At 54.9% G+C, this 16,312-nt stretch overlaps 1 protein-coding gene, 1 non-coding gene and 1 pseudogene across 2 annotated transcripts; 2 read left to right on the top strand and 1 right to left on the bottom strand.

Annotated features, from left to right (window-relative positions):
• Window positions 1-2,492: 2,492 nt before the first annotated feature.
• LOC101001186 (ribosomal RNA-processing protein 7 homolog A) lies at window positions 2,493-10,391 on the top strand. The gene is given in 10 exon segments (XM_031656231.1): window positions 2,493-2,724; window positions 4,220-4,359; window positions 6,710-6,792; window positions 6,794-6,820; window positions 7,563-7,680; window positions 8,052-8,149; window positions 8,534-8,552; window positions 8,555-8,639; window positions 8,641-8,711; window positions 9,953-10,391. Coding segments are annotated over 10 exon segments (942 nt in total). The 5' UTR covers window positions 2,493-2,509; the 3' UTR covers window positions 10,039-10,391.
• Window positions 10,392-10,692: 301 nt separating this feature from the next.
• On the bottom strand, window positions 10,693-13,816 carry LOC116270709 (annotated as a pseudogene).
• Window positions 13,817-15,624: 1,808 nt separating this feature from the next.
• On the top strand, window positions 15,625-15,730 carry LOC116270850. Its single transcript, XR_004179158.1, has one exon. It is a non-coding gene; the product is annotated as a U6 spliceosomal RNA (small nuclear RNA).
• Window positions 15,731-16,312: the final 582 nt, after the last annotated feature.

The following is a 16,312-nucleotide window of genomic DNA, read 5'->3' as shown; positions in this document are numbered from 1 at the left end:
AAATTCCTAACCCACGAAATACATGGGCAGTGGTAATTATAAAGACAGTGGAGTGAACTGATTGAGTGGCATCGGTGTGCTGAAGGAAAAAAAACAACAGGCCTCAGGATAGCCATTGATCAACTTATGGCCCAAGGTGAAAATCAGGAGGGGCTTCCAGAGATGTGTTTAAAGACAGGTCACACTGTGCTGACAAAGGCCTAGGACCTGATGAGAACTGCAGCGTTTGAATCAGGGCAGATGAATGGCTCTGCCGGTCCTGTGCTCCAGTTGAGGAGCACAGAAGGGAAGGAGCGGAACACTGCCACCTAGGGCAGGGACGTCAGGGTAGATGGGTTCAAGAGTCTTGAATTCTAGGCTGGGTGCAGTGGCTCATGCCTGTAATCTCAGCACTTTGGGAGGCTGAAGTGGGTGAATCATCTGAGGTCAGGAGACCGAGACCAGCCTGGCCAACATGGTGAAACCCCGTCTCTACTAAAAATACAAAAAATTAGCTGGGCATGGTGGCGCATGCCTGTAATCCCAGCTACTTGGGAGGCTGAGGCAGGAGAATTGCTTGAACCTGGGAGGTGGAGGTTGCAGTGAGCTGAGATGGCAGCACTGCACTCCAGCCTGGGTGTCAGAGTGAGACTCCATCTCAAAAAAAAAAAAAGGGCCGGGCACAGTGGCTTATGCCTGTAATTCCAGCACTTTGAGATGACGAGGTGGGCAGATCACAAGGTCAAGACATCGAGACTATCCTGGCCAATATGGTGAAGCTCCGTGTCTATTAAAAATAAGAAATTTAGCTGGGCATGGTGGTGCACACCTGTAATCCCAGCTACTCAGGAGGCTGATGCAGGAGAATTGCTTGAACCCAGGAGGCAGAGGTTGCTGTGAGCTGAGATCGCACCACTGTACTCCAGCCTGGTGACAGAGCAAGACTCCATCTCAAAAAAAAAAGAATGTGATATTGTGACCAGTCCTGATATCCCACCGAGATGGCTCCATGAAGTGTGGAAGCAATACAGGAGAGGGAGATAACAGAACGATCGTGGAAGGGCAATGAGAAGGAGCCAGAGGCCTCCGGGAGGGGGATGTGCTGGTACAGATTTATTATGCAAGATCTGAGAAGCCAGCTGACCGTATTTCTGGAGGGTTCACCAGATACTGCTTTCACTAGTGAGGGGTCTAGGCATCACTGGGCAATCGGCATGGCCATCCTCTGAGGCCAGGGTATAAGAGAGCAAATAGGACTGGAGCTGGACTTGGAAGGGTCAGCAGGAGATAGGATTTCAGAGAGCAGAGGTTCGGTTGATGTGACTGTCGGAACAGGAGCAAGGCCAGAGTGGCTGCCAGGGAGCCTGGATGCATAGGAGTCTCTGGTGAAGGCTAGTGGACCACGGTATTCCCAGGGGCCACAGCAGCCCTGACACTGCTTGACTGCTCTAAGCAAAGAAAGATCAAAAAGAAAAAACAAGCAAACAGGACAGTAATGGCAGCTGCTGATGGAAAATCCCAACCCCTCACCCAGTTTCCAGGCCTAAGCTAGGCTTCAGACCCGGAGGTCACTGACTGAAAGGGAGGCTGGGTCCCCTCGAGACCACAAAGATTTGCAGTAATAGTCTCCTAATTTTCCCCAAAAGGGCCGGCAGCATTTCCAAGAAGCAACTGTACACTGGGAGAAGAGAAATAGTAGATATATCAAGGGCTGGTGGGTACATGGTCTGAGAGGCCCTTTGGAGTCCAGATAAGTGGAGTCCTTGGACTTCTTTTCTCCCCTGTCTACACTTGCTCCCTTGGCGATCACACCGTCTCCTACCTTTTTTTCTTCTCTTCTTTTCTTTTCTTTTCTGACGAAGTCTCTCTCTGTTGCCCAGGCTGCAGTGCAGTGGGGCGATCTGGTTCCCTGCAATCTCCGCCTCCTGGGTTCAAGCGATTTTCCTGTCTCAACCTTCCGAGTATTTGGAATTATAGGCATGCACTACCACACCCGGCTAATTTTTGTACGTAGTAGAGACGGGGTTTCACCAAGTTGGCCAGGCTGGTCTGTAATTCCTGACCTCAAGTGATCTGCCCCCCTCGGCCTCCCAAATTGCTGGGATTACAGGCATGAATCACCGCACCCGGCCCCTCTCATAACTTTCAGTAACCTATCCACGGCCAGTCCCAGGTGTATTGCTCCAGGCCTGACACCTCTGATGTTCAGTCTGTTCAGTCTCATATCAAACTGCCCACCTGACATCTTCCCTGAGAGGCCTAATGGGCGTCTCACCATGGCCCACAGAGAACTGATCCACTCGATTTTCCCCAAGCTGGCCCCTCTCCTGCAGTCTCCCCATCTCAGTCAATGGCAACACCATCCTCTTAGTTGCCTCGACTGAAAACCTAGCAGCCATCCTGGATTTCTCTCACAGTGCCTATTCAATGTGTGAATGCATGAGTGGAAAGCTGAGTTCGCACTCGTGACTGGCCGGGGTCAACGCTGACGTTCCCTCCCACTTCCGCGCGCTGATTTGACTCTGAGCTGATGAAGGTTGGGCCCTGGCGGGCGGGGCCGGAGAGGCGGGCCTGGAGCCAGGGGGCGGGACAGACACCACGGAAACGCGATCGCGCCGGCGCCGAACCACAACTCCCGGCGGCCCCTGCGCTCCCGGGCGGCAAGATGGTGGCGCGCAGGAGGAAGCGCGCGGCGCGGGACCCGGAGGACTGTATCCCCAGCCCACCGGGCTACGCAGGTGAGGGGCTCCGGGACGCGAGACCGGGGGCGGCCAGGCATCGCCGGGAGGTGTTTGGGGGTTGGCGGCGGCCGGGGGTCCCCAGGAGCGGCCGCACGGTTGGGTGTGAGCTCCGGCGGCCTCTGGCCCCAGCTTCGGAGTCCCGAGGACCCACGCGGCGCCCTTTTGCCTGCCCACTCTCTCGGGGCGAGCCTGTCTTCGTCCACGCTTCCCTTGGGTGAGCCCACTACTGTGCACCTCTCACCCAGGGCAAACCCATTTCCGTCCACATTCGCTCGTCCAGGTGAGCCCATCCCCTTCTCATCGCCTCTGCTTCTAGTCCAGCCCCCATCAGCTCTTACTGGGCTGTTACGGGCCCTCCTACTTGGTTGCCCTCTTTCTCTTGCCCCTGCTTCTGTTCTCCACCCACGTACTAGAATGTTCTTTTTAAGGCCATTTAAGTTAGAGCATGTCTCACACGCCCACGATAGGCCCCACACCCACTGCATTCCTTCCAGTAGCTTTATCAAGTCGCTTCTAAAACAAAAAGCAGACTTCTTAACCTGTGTGGGCCACATGGTCTGACTGGTGCTGACCTAAAGCTCTTTCTGTTCATCTGAGGCAACATGCTTTTTCCCCCTCTGGGTTTTTGCACGTGCTGTAACAGTTTGTTGCACAGTGGCGTTTCTGTTCTGAGCTTTAATGTTGCTTCCTCAAAGAGGCCATCCCTGAGAGCCTATGAAAAGAAGACCTCTGCCACCCCATGACCCTGTAATGTTTCTTTCATAATTGATAAAAGCTTGCTGTATGCTTACTTGGTAATTGTCTTCTCCGTTATTGCAACTGAACTTCCTGAGTTCAGGGACCGCAGCTCTATGCCAACCGGTAGTCTGACGGAGGTGTGAGAAAAATAGAAGCAGTTCCTAGCTTTATGAGATTACAGTCATGGGTGTGGCAGTGATTAACCAAAGAATCTCATCAGTATAGCCTACAGACTGTTAAGAGAAGCTGTGAAGGCACGGGCAGTGGGGTCTGACCTGGCAGGAAGGGCGGAGGGTGATGCTAAGGCTCTCTTGAGGAAGCGAGGTTTGAGCTAAACCTGAAGGTTAGCAGGAGGGAAGAGGGTGATGCACTGCAGAGAGGCCAATGTGTGTGAGGCCCCAGGCCCAGGGAAGTCCAAGGTGGTGGGGGAAGAGGAAGTGGCAGGCAGGGTCTCCTTGAGCCTCCAGCCACGGCATTAGGGATTTTGGTGTTCACCCAAGAACATAGGGGGCTGAGCCTTCACGTTTCCCAAAATCGTTGCCCATTTATTTCTTCCCTGCACACTTTGGGAGGCCCTCCTGGCAGACTTCTAGAGTTCACAGGCTTTGCCAAAGGGTGGAGGCAACAGGTAGCTATGAAGGGATGATGGATTGAGAGCAGACAGGATCAGACAGGGGATGTGGGAGAAAGGAAGTTGTGACGTCTTGTTGACCTCAGCTCAGGGTACCTGGCCATCCCTCCCCTCCCATTTCCCTTTCCAGCTATTCCACCGTTCAAAAGCAGCAGGCTTCTCACTACCTCTATGAGAGCACACGACGCCTCGACAAGGCACCAACTACCTGGCCTCCAGAAGAGACTCTTTTTGTCCTCAATGTACCCCCATACTGCACAGAGGAGCTTAGTGTCTGGGAGGGGACCCGGGCTCTAGGGTGGCTCCTTGGCCTCCTCAAGTCCTGGTGGTGAGATCAACACAGCTAATGGGAGCCCAGAGGAGAGTGTCCTAGGCTACCTGATCTCCAGTCAGGAAACTGGCTTTTCAAAGATGTCTAAAAAGGAACATCCTGCCAGGCACAGGCTCATGCCTGTAATCCCAGCACTTTGGGAGGCTGAGGCGGTGGATCACCTGAAGTCAGGAGTTCAAGACAGCCTGGCCAACATGGTGAAACCTCAAGGTTCTTACTAAAAACACAAAAATTAGCCAGGCATGATGCATGCGTAGTCTTGGCTACTCGGGAAGCTGAGGAATGAGAATCCCTTGAACCCGGGAGGCGGAGGTTACAGTGAGTCAAGATTGCGCCACTGCACTCCAGTCTAGGTGACAGAGTGAGACTCCATCTCAAAAAAACCCAAAAAACCCCAAAAATTAGCCGGACATGGTGGCACACGCCTGTAATCCCAACTGCTTGGGAGACTGAGGCACAAGAACTGCTTGAACCTGGTAGGCGGAGGTTGCAGTGAGCCAAGATCGCGCCATTGCACTCAAGCCTGGGCAACAGTGTGAGACTCTGACTCAAACAAAAAAAAGGAAAAAAAAAGTGTAATCCTAAGTAGCCCAAGGCTTTTTTATGTATTACCCGAAGTTGTTTGAATTACGTGTTTTCTTTGAGACTATACGTGTCCATAATTTGAAAGTAGGAAAGTATAAAAAAATGAAGAGTGCCTCTAATTTTATCCAAACACAACTGTTAATTTTTTTTTTTTTTTTTTTTTACAAAAACTAAACTAAGGGAATTGCTGGATTTTTTTTTTTTTTTTTGAGACAGTCTCCCTCTGTTGCTCAGGCTAGAGCACAGCGATCATGGCTCACTGTGACTTCCGCTTCCCAGGTTCAAGCGATTCTCCTGCCGCAGCCTCCTGAGCAGCTGGAATTACAGGCGCCCACCACCATGCCCAGCTAATTTTTGTATTTTTAGTATAGACAAGGTTTCACTATGTTGGCCAGGCTGGTCTTGAACTCCTGACCTGAAGTAATCCGACCCCCTCAGCCTCCCAAAGTCCTGGGATTACATGCGTGAGCCACCGCCCCTGGCCAAGGGAATTCCTGGATTAGTTTTCAAAAAAGAAACCCTAATTTCTAAAACATTCCTTTAAACTTAGAGAAAAAAAGAAGCGTGTAGAAGAGGGGGTGTGAGTTCTGACCTTTTTTGAAGTGCAGCATGTGTACAGGGAAGGGCCCCAGTGGCAGGTGTCCAGCTCGCTGCATCCCAGAGACAGAACATACCTGTGTAGTCAGCACCCAGGTGGAGACACAGCAGCACATCCCAGAACCCTTGCTGCCTCCTCCACCGATAACCACCGTCCTGACTGTCACAGCATAGGGTCACTACTGCTGATTCAGACAGACAACCTCCATCCTGACGGTCACAGCATAGGGTCACTACTGCTGATTCAGGTAGTAAAATTTGTCATAGAAAATCAGAATAGGGCCAGGCGCGGTGGCTCAAGGCTGTAATCCCAGCACTTTGGGAGGCCGAGACTGGCGGATCACGAGGTCAGGAGATTGAGACCATCCTGGATAACACGGTGAAACCCTGTCTCTACTAAAAGATACAAAAATATAGTCAAGTAAGGTGGCTGGCTTCTGTAGTCCCAGCTACTCGAGGCTGAGGCAGGAGAATATGTGAACTCGGGAGGCGGAGTCGCAGTGAGCTGAGATCCCGCCACTGCACTCCAGCCCGGCGCATAGAGCGAGACCTGCCCCCAACAAAAAAAAAAGAAAAATCAGGAATAACAGCAAGAATGTCCCCACCTGTTCTAAATGAGAGAGAATGGAATATGCCGGGCACGCTGGCTCATGCCTGTAATCCCAGCATTTTGGGAGGCCGAGGCAGGCGGATCACCTGGAGGTCAGGAGTTCAAGACCAGCCTGCTACCAACATGAAAACCTCTTCATCTCTATTCAAAAATACAAAAATTAGCCGGTGTGGTGGTGGGCTTCTGTAATCCCAGCTACTCGGGGACTGAGGCAGAACTTTGAACCCGAGTGGAGCGAGCCGTGATCACGCTTATAGACTCCATTGGCTACAGAGCAGTGCTCCAACTCAAAAAAAATAAAAAAGAGAAAGAGCAGGAATATTGACCTCCATATCCCTGCAGAACAGGTCGGAGGCTGTGGTGCCCAGAGGCTCCTGGCTTGGGCAGATGTGGCTGTGGCTCTGAGTTCTCGGCGCTGGCAAAGCCACCCATGGAGGGAGGCTTTCGGATGCCCCTGCAGATGCTCACACTTGACTTCCCTCTCCCTGGCGGTGGAGAGCCTGTCCTACTTCTCCTGTCCTCTTGTGGCCTCATTCAGACAGAAGCTCTGACTCCAATGAGCCCAAAGGAGCTGCGCTCCTAAGTTTTTTCATCCCAAGCCGGTTCCGGTGAGCCGCCAAGCACGGGGTTCCACTAGAGTGAGGGGGGTGGGGCATTGTCCCCAGTGTGTTGGGGGAGCTGGCAGTGGGACGTCAGAGCATTCTCTGGTCCTGAGCCCATCCTCACCCTGTGTGGTGTAGGAGGCTGTCCAGGTGACAAAGCCTGCAATTCCTTCCCAGATTTGCCACATCCTTGCACTTCTTGCCTGGCTTTTTCCATCCTGTGTTAATGCTCAGGGACCGTCTCTGCTGGGCGCTTGCGGGGCCTCCCCCGGCTGCCCTCCTGCTTCCCCCGCTGAGGGAGCTCCTTCCCCAGGCTTAGGGGCCGGGTCTGCAGGAGCACTGTTCTTCACGGCTTTCCCAGTGGCCCTGGAGCCCACACCTCCTCCCCACACAGTGGCATCTGGCATGGTGTGTGCCCAGGCCTGGCTTCCAAAAACCTGCCCTGGCCCAGGGCGACCCCTGCGTGTCACAGCATCCCTCCTGTGACTGGAAGAAAGGCAGCCTGTGTGTCCCCTCTTCTGAGGAAGAGCTGGGAACAGCTGTCACTTCCCGCAGAAGCAGGATCACTGGAAGTGTGGCTGCCCCTGACCTGGGTTATGGGATGGCCTCTGGTTCTCTCCATGGCTCAGGAGTAGCCTAGCACTGTCTCCCCTGGTGTAGCCACTGGCTAGGCTGAGGGCGGGCCTGGAGACCTTGTGCCAGACATGCGGAGGCACCCCCAGCCTCTGACATCTGTCTCTCTCTTCAGGGGTTCCAGGTAGCCTACGTGGTGTTCCAGAAGCCAAGTGGGGTGTCAGCGGCCTTGGCCCTGAAGGGCCCCCTGCTGGTGTCCACAGAGAGCCACCCTGTGAAGAGTGGCATTCACAGTTAGTACCTCAGGGGGTGACTGGCACCTCCTTTCTGGGCTCTGGGTTGGCAGGACACTCCATGAGGACAGTGTCTGAATGTCACCAGCCAAGTCCATGCTCCCTGAGAGTGGCATGTGGAGGCCTGGGCAGGAGGACTGCGGGGCTGTGTCTGGGTCCCCAGGGAGTCGTTAGCCGGAGCCCCTGGCACAGAGCGGCACAGGCATACTGGGCAGGCAGAGCGAGGGCCCAGCTTGCAGCCCCTGGGGTTTCCTTAGCACCTGCGCCCCGGGCGCTGTGGGAAAAGGTCTCCATTAGCCTGGCAGGCCCTGGGGTGGGGCCCAAATGCCAGGCCTGAGGAAGCCCCGTTTCCCTGCTTCCCTTTTCCTCAGAGTGGATCAGTGACTACGCAGACTCCATGCCCGACCCTGAGGCCCTGAGGGTGGAAGTGGACACGTTCATGGAGGCGTATGACCAGAAGATCGCTGAGGTAGAGGCTCCACAGGGTTGGCCGAGCACCGCATCGCCTGTGTGGCTGTGGGAAGGTGGCGCCCCAGAGGGAGGGCGGTGGCGGCCTGTCCTTAGCCACTCTGTAGAGGCCAGGCTCCCTTTTTCCCTGCTGGATCCTGGGCTGCCTGGCTGGGTGACACATCTAGTCTCCACATGGTCTATAGTGGAGAAGGAGGCAGTGCCGGCAGGTCCGTGCCCTCCCCGCCATCCTTAGCCCCAAAATCGTGCTGGGAGGAGGGGAGCAGCCCGCTCCTGCAGGGGCTCAGGGCGGTTCTGACTTTGGGAGGAGGGCGTGGAGGGTGTGCTGCTGGAGGCTGCAGGAGGTCCCAGGTGCCGACCGGACGACGGGATCACCTTCCTTCAGGAAGAAGCTAAGGCCAAGGAGGAGGGGTCCCGATGCGAGGCTGGGTGAAGGACCACCGCCGACGGCCCGTGCTCCCTCGGACTGCTGTTTCAGCCTGGCGGGCGCTGGAGGAGAACGGATGCCACCGGCGAGCTGCTCAACTTCTATGCCTGGCAGCACCGGGAGAGCAAGATGGAGCCGACGCCCAGCATCTCAGCCCTGGCTCATCTCAACCATGGATGAGGCCTCTGGCCAGGGCTCCTGACAGCTGGCGCTGAACCTGGTCGCGGAGGGAGGGCGTCCCTAAGCACAGGGCTCTCACCAGGCTCTGGAAAGAGGCCCAGCCTGGCAGCACCCTGTGTGGCGGTCCCCCATCACCCCGGGGCAGATGCATTTGCTCAATGGGTGGGGACCCTGGGTCATCAGTGCCCACCTCTGGGCTCCTGTGCACTTAGTGCTGGCGCTCGACAGCCTCCAGCCAGCAAGGAGTTCGAAAGTGCAGGGGCCTCCCACACTGTGGTGCAGGGAGTGAATGCTTGAATATGTGTGTTGAGTTGGTGGTGGTGGTGGTGTGTGTGTCTGTGTCTGTGCTGTCTGTCAGGTGACCCTGCACAGTGCCTGCGTGTGGCTGTGCGGGTGTGTGTGGTAGTGTGTGGTGTGCGGGCGTGTGGGTGTGCGGGTGTGTGGTGGTGTGTGTGGGTGTGCGGGGGTGTGTGTGTGTCAGGTGGCCTGCACAGGACCCTCCCCTGGCTGTGCACCTGATCACCTGTGACCCACTCCTGGTGCTGCAGCTGAGCCTCCTGCCCCACTGCCTGGTGTCCCAGTCTACAGGACAGCTTCCCTGTGGGCCCAGGAGAGGAGTCTCCTTGCCCTGGCTAGGGCACAGGGAGGGGCTCTGCAGCAGGCCCTGAGCCATCCACCCAGTCACTGGTGCTTTCCCTGCCTCGCTGGCCCTCTTGGCTCCCACTTGTGCTCGCTCTAGACCCTCAGCTTCGCCCTCCATGCCATCGGCCTGCCACTGACCTGGGCCACCCGGTCACCAGCGTTGCCATTGGCATTCACCAGCACTAGGGGTGAGGTCCCTTTACCGAGTCTCAGGGTCGCTCCAGGCCGAGCGGTCAGGACTCCTTCCTTCCCCCTTGCGCAGGGGTCGGGGTGGGGGCGGATGCCTTTGCTTTGTTTCTAGGGCTTCATCTCCAGGCTCGGGGTGCCAGCGTCTCCCACTTTGGCCTTGCCCTTGGACTCGGCCTGCGGTCGGATTCTGTTTCCTTACAGGATCCAGACCCTGCCCCCAAAGCAGAGCTGGGAAGGGGGCTGGGTTGGTGGGGGAGACATGCCCCTGCGCCCCACAATAACTGGGAGGAGGGGTGGGGCATGAGCAAGCTGGCTGCCCCGGGGGCGTGCTGTCTGACCCTGCCCCGCGCCTTCTCTCGCCCCCAGATCTAGCGCAGCTGCGCAAGAAGTTCGAGGACGACAAGCAGAGGATCGAGCTGCTGCGGGCCCAGCGCAAATTCCGACCCTACTGAGCCGCGAGAGCCGCAGTGGATGGCTGGAGGTGCGGGGCCTGGAGGAACATGAGGCCAGGCAGGGCCTGCAGCCGTCTCCGAGAGGCCGAGCTCTGGGAAATGGGCCCCAGGTTGAGGCCACCACGTCCAACAGCCCCATGAGAGTGCACACAGGCCAGGAGTGAAGGGCCAGGCCACCCCTCAGGTCTTGGGCTTCAGCAGTCCTGGGGACCTGGGCGTGCCCAGAGGAGGACTTGCCCCTTCCGCCTCCACACCCTCCTGTCAAGGACCCTGGATGAATCCGCTCTGTTCTCCCTTTTCCCTCAATGGAAAAGCCCTTGATGGTAACGAAACAGCCTCGAAAGCAGTGAGAACGCGAGAAGCTTTTATTTTCCACCCACTTGGGCAGCAGGGAAAGGCTAGGTGGCCCCAGCCTCCCTGCAGCTGGCTGGAGATTATTAGCTAGAGACAGCAGTCTCCTCCCACCTGCAGGACTCTGTCTCCAGCTGAGAGGCAGATGGGAAGCTGGAATTCCTTCCCTGACTACACCCTAGGCTGGGCGTCAAGACCAGTGAGGCCTGTCCCCACAGGCCTGGCCTTGTTGCGGGGCTCGGGAACTCACATTCCTAGTGTTGAGTCTGGCAGCACGAGGTTGTCATAGTTCCAGGCCCAGAGCTACAGGTAGGCTGTGAGCATATGTTTGTGCTGTGTTGTTGATGATGACAAGCCACATGTTGGGTTCGTCATGTGGACACAGTGATTGCCTGGGACTTCCACAAACTGGAACCACTGGAGAAAGGAGAGGATGTGTGGTGAGGTGAGGCCAGAGGAGCCTAGGGAGCTCCTTAGGCTCTTGGGGTCAGGGCCCTCCCACAGCCTTCAGGCTCCCTGCAGGGCAGGAGCACCTCCCATGGTGAGTTTCCCACACACCCAATGCCTTGGAGCGGTCAGTCCATAGCACCCCAGGAGGTGTGTAAGCCCTGGGGACTTGGAGGCCTCCCAGCTGAGTTGTGAAGTTGCATGGCAGGGACAGGGCGGGGCTGAGGCCAGGGTTGCTGTGATTGTATTAGAGGAAGTCCCTGTGAGAAAAAATAATCAGATGGGGGCGTGAGCAGCCTGCAGACTTGCGCCTGCCTTCAAGAAGCCAGACAGCTGCCCTGTTCGCCTGGACCTGACCAGGCGGCCCGGCCAGCCAGCGCCTCCCTTGTGACACCAGGCAGAGGCCCCAGGGTCGGGTGCTCTGAGGGTGGCACCGTGGAATCACCAGGTGCTCCCAGGAACCCGCGGCTGGCCACCCCACCTCCATAGCCAGCACACCCACTGGCGCGATGGGTGCGGAGAGAAGAGGGGCAAGCCGATGTTAAGCTGGTTTGGGGAGCCCATAAAATGTGAGTAAGCATCGTGGCTCCTGTTCGCAAAGCAGCACTTCGAGTCAGGCAAAGACGCTAGTCAGTATTGAGATCAGCCCGGCCAACATGGTGCAGAAACCCCTGTCTCTGCACATAAAAATTAGCCATGGTGGCAGAGATGCCTGTAATCCCAGCTACTCAGGAGGCTGAGGTGGAGAGTTTTGAACCTCGGGAGGCGAGTTATGAGTACAAGATCTGCCATCACCCAGCCTGGGCAACAGAGTAAGACTCCATGACTCCATCTCAAAAAAAAAAAAAAAAAGTAGGACTATTAGCTGGGCATGATGGCGTGCACCTGTAGTCCCAGCTACTCAGGAGGCTGAGGTGGGAGGACTTGAGCCCAGGAGCTTGAGGCCGCAGTGAGCTATGATTGAGTCACACTAGCCTGAGCAACGGAATGAGACCCTGTTTCAAAAAATAAAAACTGTGGGCCTGTCTCTGGCAGTTGGGTCACCTAATTGTGCCTGGCCCAGGAAGGAGGGTGGGTACTCGAGGATGATAAAAGAATCTCCCCACCAAAGGGCTCTGTTTCCTGAATTCTGATGACATGTGTCCCCAGGCCTCTAGGGATCATCGACCAGTGGGAGCGGAGGCCTGAGAGGATCCTGGTGGCTTGTTGGGCCCGGGGGCCAGACCAGGGTCTCCCAGTGCACTCCAGAAGAGTATGGCAAGGGAGGTGGGAGCAGACAGTGGCCGGACACCAGCTGCCTGAGCCCCGCCTTACCTCTTTGAGGGTGGACTTCAGCGTGTGTATCATGAATGACAGGGACTCCTTGTCAGAGTCTCTCTTCTCACATCAGAATATCCAAGGGACTGCTCTGGGAGTGAGGAGTTGTTGTTAGTTCACATCTTAGAACCTCCTCCCAGCACTGCCCTCATCCTGCCCTGGGTTCAGGCCTCTGAGGAGAAACCTAAAGCCTGGGCTACCCCACCTCCCACAGCTCCCTTGACCCTGGGTTGGATTTGAGGTTCAGTTAATCTCTTCACACCTGTCAGCCAGGCACACAAGCTGGCGCTTATGTACAGGCCCCTGTTGGCACAGCTCAGGACTTGGCCACAGTCACAGTCCTGAATAGCAGAGCTGGGATCTGGAACAGGCTCTGGAGTCCACACTTGCTCTGAGAGAATTTACGTCTTACAATCCTCCCACTGAAAGTCTACAATCCATGGTTTTTAATATGTTGAGTTGTGAGACCATCGTCACAATTACAGAACATTTTCACCACCCCCAATGAAGTCCCGAACCTCTGCGCTTTCACACACCGCCCCCCCCACAGGCTTCCGGTCCTGAGCAACCATGAACTGGCTTTGTCTCTGCAGTGTGCCCTATTCGGACTTGAGCGTGAATGCAGTCATACAACACGTAGACGGTTGTGTCTGACTTCGTCCACTTAGCGTGAAGGTTCATCCACGCTGGAGCCCATGTCAGTGCTTCCTTTCTTTTTATGGCTTAAAAATTGTCTGTGGTGGACCAGGCATGGTGGCTCATACCTGTAATCCCAGCACTTTGGGAGCCTAAGGCGGGTGGATCATGTGGTCAGGAGACGGAGATCAGTCTGGCCAACATGGTGAAACCTCGTCTCTACTAAAAATACAAAAGTCAGTCAGGCGTGGTGGCGGGCACCTGTAGTCTCAGCTACTTGGGAGGCTGAGGCAGGAGAATCGCCTGAATCCGGGAGGCAGAGGTTGCAGTGAGCCGAGATTGTGCTCACTGGTCATGGAGCCTTACCTGGGCATGCCCCCCACTGACACCTGTAGAAAGGTGTGGGACAGGCCAGGCGTGGTGGCTCACGCCTGTAATCCCAGCACTTTGGGAGGCCGAGATGGGCGGATCACGAGGTCAGGAGATCGATACCATCCTGACTAACATGGTGAAACCCCGTCTTTACTAAAAAATACAAAAATTAGCCGGGCGCCTGTAGTCCCAGCCACACGGGAGGCTGAGGCAGGAGAATGGCGTGAACCCGGGAGGCGGAGCTTGCAATGAGTGGAGATTGCGTCATGGCACTCCAGCCTGGGCGACAGAGGGAGACTCCGTCTCCAAAAAAAAAAAAAAAAAGGTGTGGAACAGCCCTGGCCCATCCCCTGCTGCCTGAGCCCTCCCCTCCTCTGACCTTCCTCCTTCCATGACCCTGCTGCCAGAGGGGCTTCCCGAAAAAGATCTTGAGCCTCAGCGGTGTGGTCAACACAGAGAACTTGGAGCTTCATGCCAGGGCTCCCTCCCGGAGATTCCTGGCGCCCATGTGTCTTTTGGGGGTGACTGAAGGGCACTTGGTCCAGACTCACTTGATGAACAGGACGTGGGCCTGCAGCTTCCTGATGGAATGTGCATACAGCTCCCTGCTGAGGAAGTCAAAACTGTTCTCAGGCTGCAGAGACAAAAGCATGGTGAATTCTTGTCACAAGGCTGCACTCTTGTGGGCTCAAACCCATGTCTCTTGGGCAGCGTTTCCTTGGCACGGCACCTTAGCCATCCACCCTGGATCCGGTGCCCAGACCCCACCACATCATTTCTCATCAAGGCTCTTAGCCCCCAGTGGCCAGAGACTCCCGCCCTCTCCAAGTCTGTTCTCCTCTTCCTGGCTTCCCACACCCACCTGACTATTCCTTTACCTTGCCACTGGGTATGCCTGGAGGATTAAAGGCAGAGAAGGGACTGGGCCACTTCTGCCTGGATTTTAGACTGAGGCCCATTGACCTCCTTTTCCAGTCCAAGAGGCTGCACCATGCTGTCCTCCCTGCCAGCCTGGGACAGGCTTCTTGCCAGCAGGAAGAAACTCAGCTGGGACCACAGTGCAGGATGGCACCCATCATGGCTCCCTGCAGGCTCTCCGCAGCCCTGCCCGCACCCTGTCTTTTGACTACTTCACATCTGGGATGGGGAGGTCAGCTCTAAAGTGAGACAAAGCTGTAGGTGTGTGACATGAAGCTGGATTTGGAAAACAGCATGCAAAATAATGCAGTCAAGTTTTATGTTGATTACATCTGAAATCACATCATGGATGTTCAATAATAATATGAGAACAATTGATAGAGCCTTTTTTTTTTTTTTTTTTTGAGACGGAGTTTGCCTTTGTTGCCTAGGCTGGAGTGCAGTGGTGTGATCTCAGCTGTGACCTCCGCCTCCTGGGTTCAAGTGATTCTCCTGCCTCAGCCTCTCAAATAGCTGCAATTAGTCATGTACCACCACGCCTGGCTAATTTTGTGTTTTTAGTAGAGACAGGGTTTCACCATGTCAGTCAGGCTGGTCTTGAACTCCCGATCTCAGGTGATCTGCCCGCCTCGGCCTCCCAAAATGCTGGGATTACAGGCGTGAGCCACTGCACCCGGCCTTGGGCTTGTTTACTTTTAATATAGCTGCTAGACAATGTGAAGTTCCACGAGGCTCACACTCTGCTTCCATTGGACTGTGCTGCTCTGATCTGGGGACTCTAAGGGCAGGAGCTCTCAGCATTTTCTCTATTCCTAGTTCTCAGCACAGAGTGCAGAGGACAAGCTTCATAAATGCATGCTCAGTGGATTAATTCCAGGAAGCTCCCGTAAGGACCAGTTCCATGAAATCACAGCCGATACTCCTCCACCTCCAGCATCGTGAATATAAAATTGCTATGGCTATGAACACACACACCCGTGAAAACTCACTGCCCTGGTTCCACCCTGGCTCTCCAGCTATTTTCTGCTTCTCAGACCAAAATGACCTGAGGTGCCTTCCCTGAAACAGGGGTTCCCATACTGTCCTCAAGGCCTGCGTGCTCTCTTATGGCAGCTGCCACATCTCGCAGTGGGGTGTGACCAAGCCTTTCGGGCCTGCACACAGGAGGGGCTTCTTGGGCACAAGAGGAACAGGCAAACTTGAGTCTGTCTCTACTAAAAATAGAAAAATTAAGCTGGGCGCAGTGGCTCACGTCTGTAATCCCAGCGCTTTGGGAGGCCAAGGCGGGCAGATCGCTTGAGGTCAGAAGATGGAGACCAGCCTGGCAAATGTGGTGAAATGCCATCTCTACTAAAATTACAAAAAATTAGCTGGGCATGGTGTTAGGCGCCTGTAATCCCAGCTACTCAGGAGGCTGAGACAGGAGAATTGCTTGAACCCCGGAAGCAGAAGTTGCAGTGAGCCAAACTTGGGCCACGGCACCCCAGCCCGGATGACAGAGTAAGACTTGGTCTCTAAATAAATAAATAAATAAATAGAATGTGGGTGCTTTGCTTCAGTAGCACATATACTGCCAAATTGGAACAATATAGAGAAGACTAGCAAGGCCCCTGTACAAGCATGATATGAAAATTTGTGAAATGTTCCTTTACAAAAAAATAAAAAAAAATTCGGATCACCTGAGGTCAGGAGTTCCAAACCAGCCTGCCCAACATGGCGAAACCCCGTCTCTACTAAAAATACACAAAAAATTAGCCCAGCATGGTGTAGGGCACCTGTAATCTCAGCTACACGAGAGACTGAGGAAGGGGAATCGCTAGATTCTAGTGAGCTGAGATCACGCCATTGCACTCCAGCCTGGGCGACAAGAGCAAGACTCTGTATCGATAATAATAATAAGAATAATAAAATTAAGGAAAAATAGAACTTTTAAAACATTAAGAAAAGAAAAACGAATCACTACCTCACACCATGCTCAAGAACAAATCCCACACAGATAAAAGACAAACACATTAACATTCCCAGACCATTGAATGACACCCTGGTCTAAGCCTTATCTCTTGGCCTGGGCCTGGAGAGCAGCTCTCAGCGGTCTCCCTGCAGTTAGAGCTTCCCTACCTCTAATGACAGTGTCTCACATGTGTCCCGTGTTCTATCGTTTTTGAACAATCACAAAATAGCACAGGCCATGAGTACCTGAAGCGACAGCAGTGTGCGAGGCCACTCAACACAC

This window comes from Papio anubis, chromosome 16 (genome assembly GCF_008728515.1).
Source record: "Papio anubis isolate 15944 chromosome 16, Panubis1.0, whole genome shotgun sequence".
Lineage (NCBI taxonomy): Eukaryota > Metazoa > Chordata > Mammalia > Primates > Cercopithecidae > Papio > Papio anubis.
This window is presented reverse-complemented; position numbering and strand designations above follow the sequence as displayed.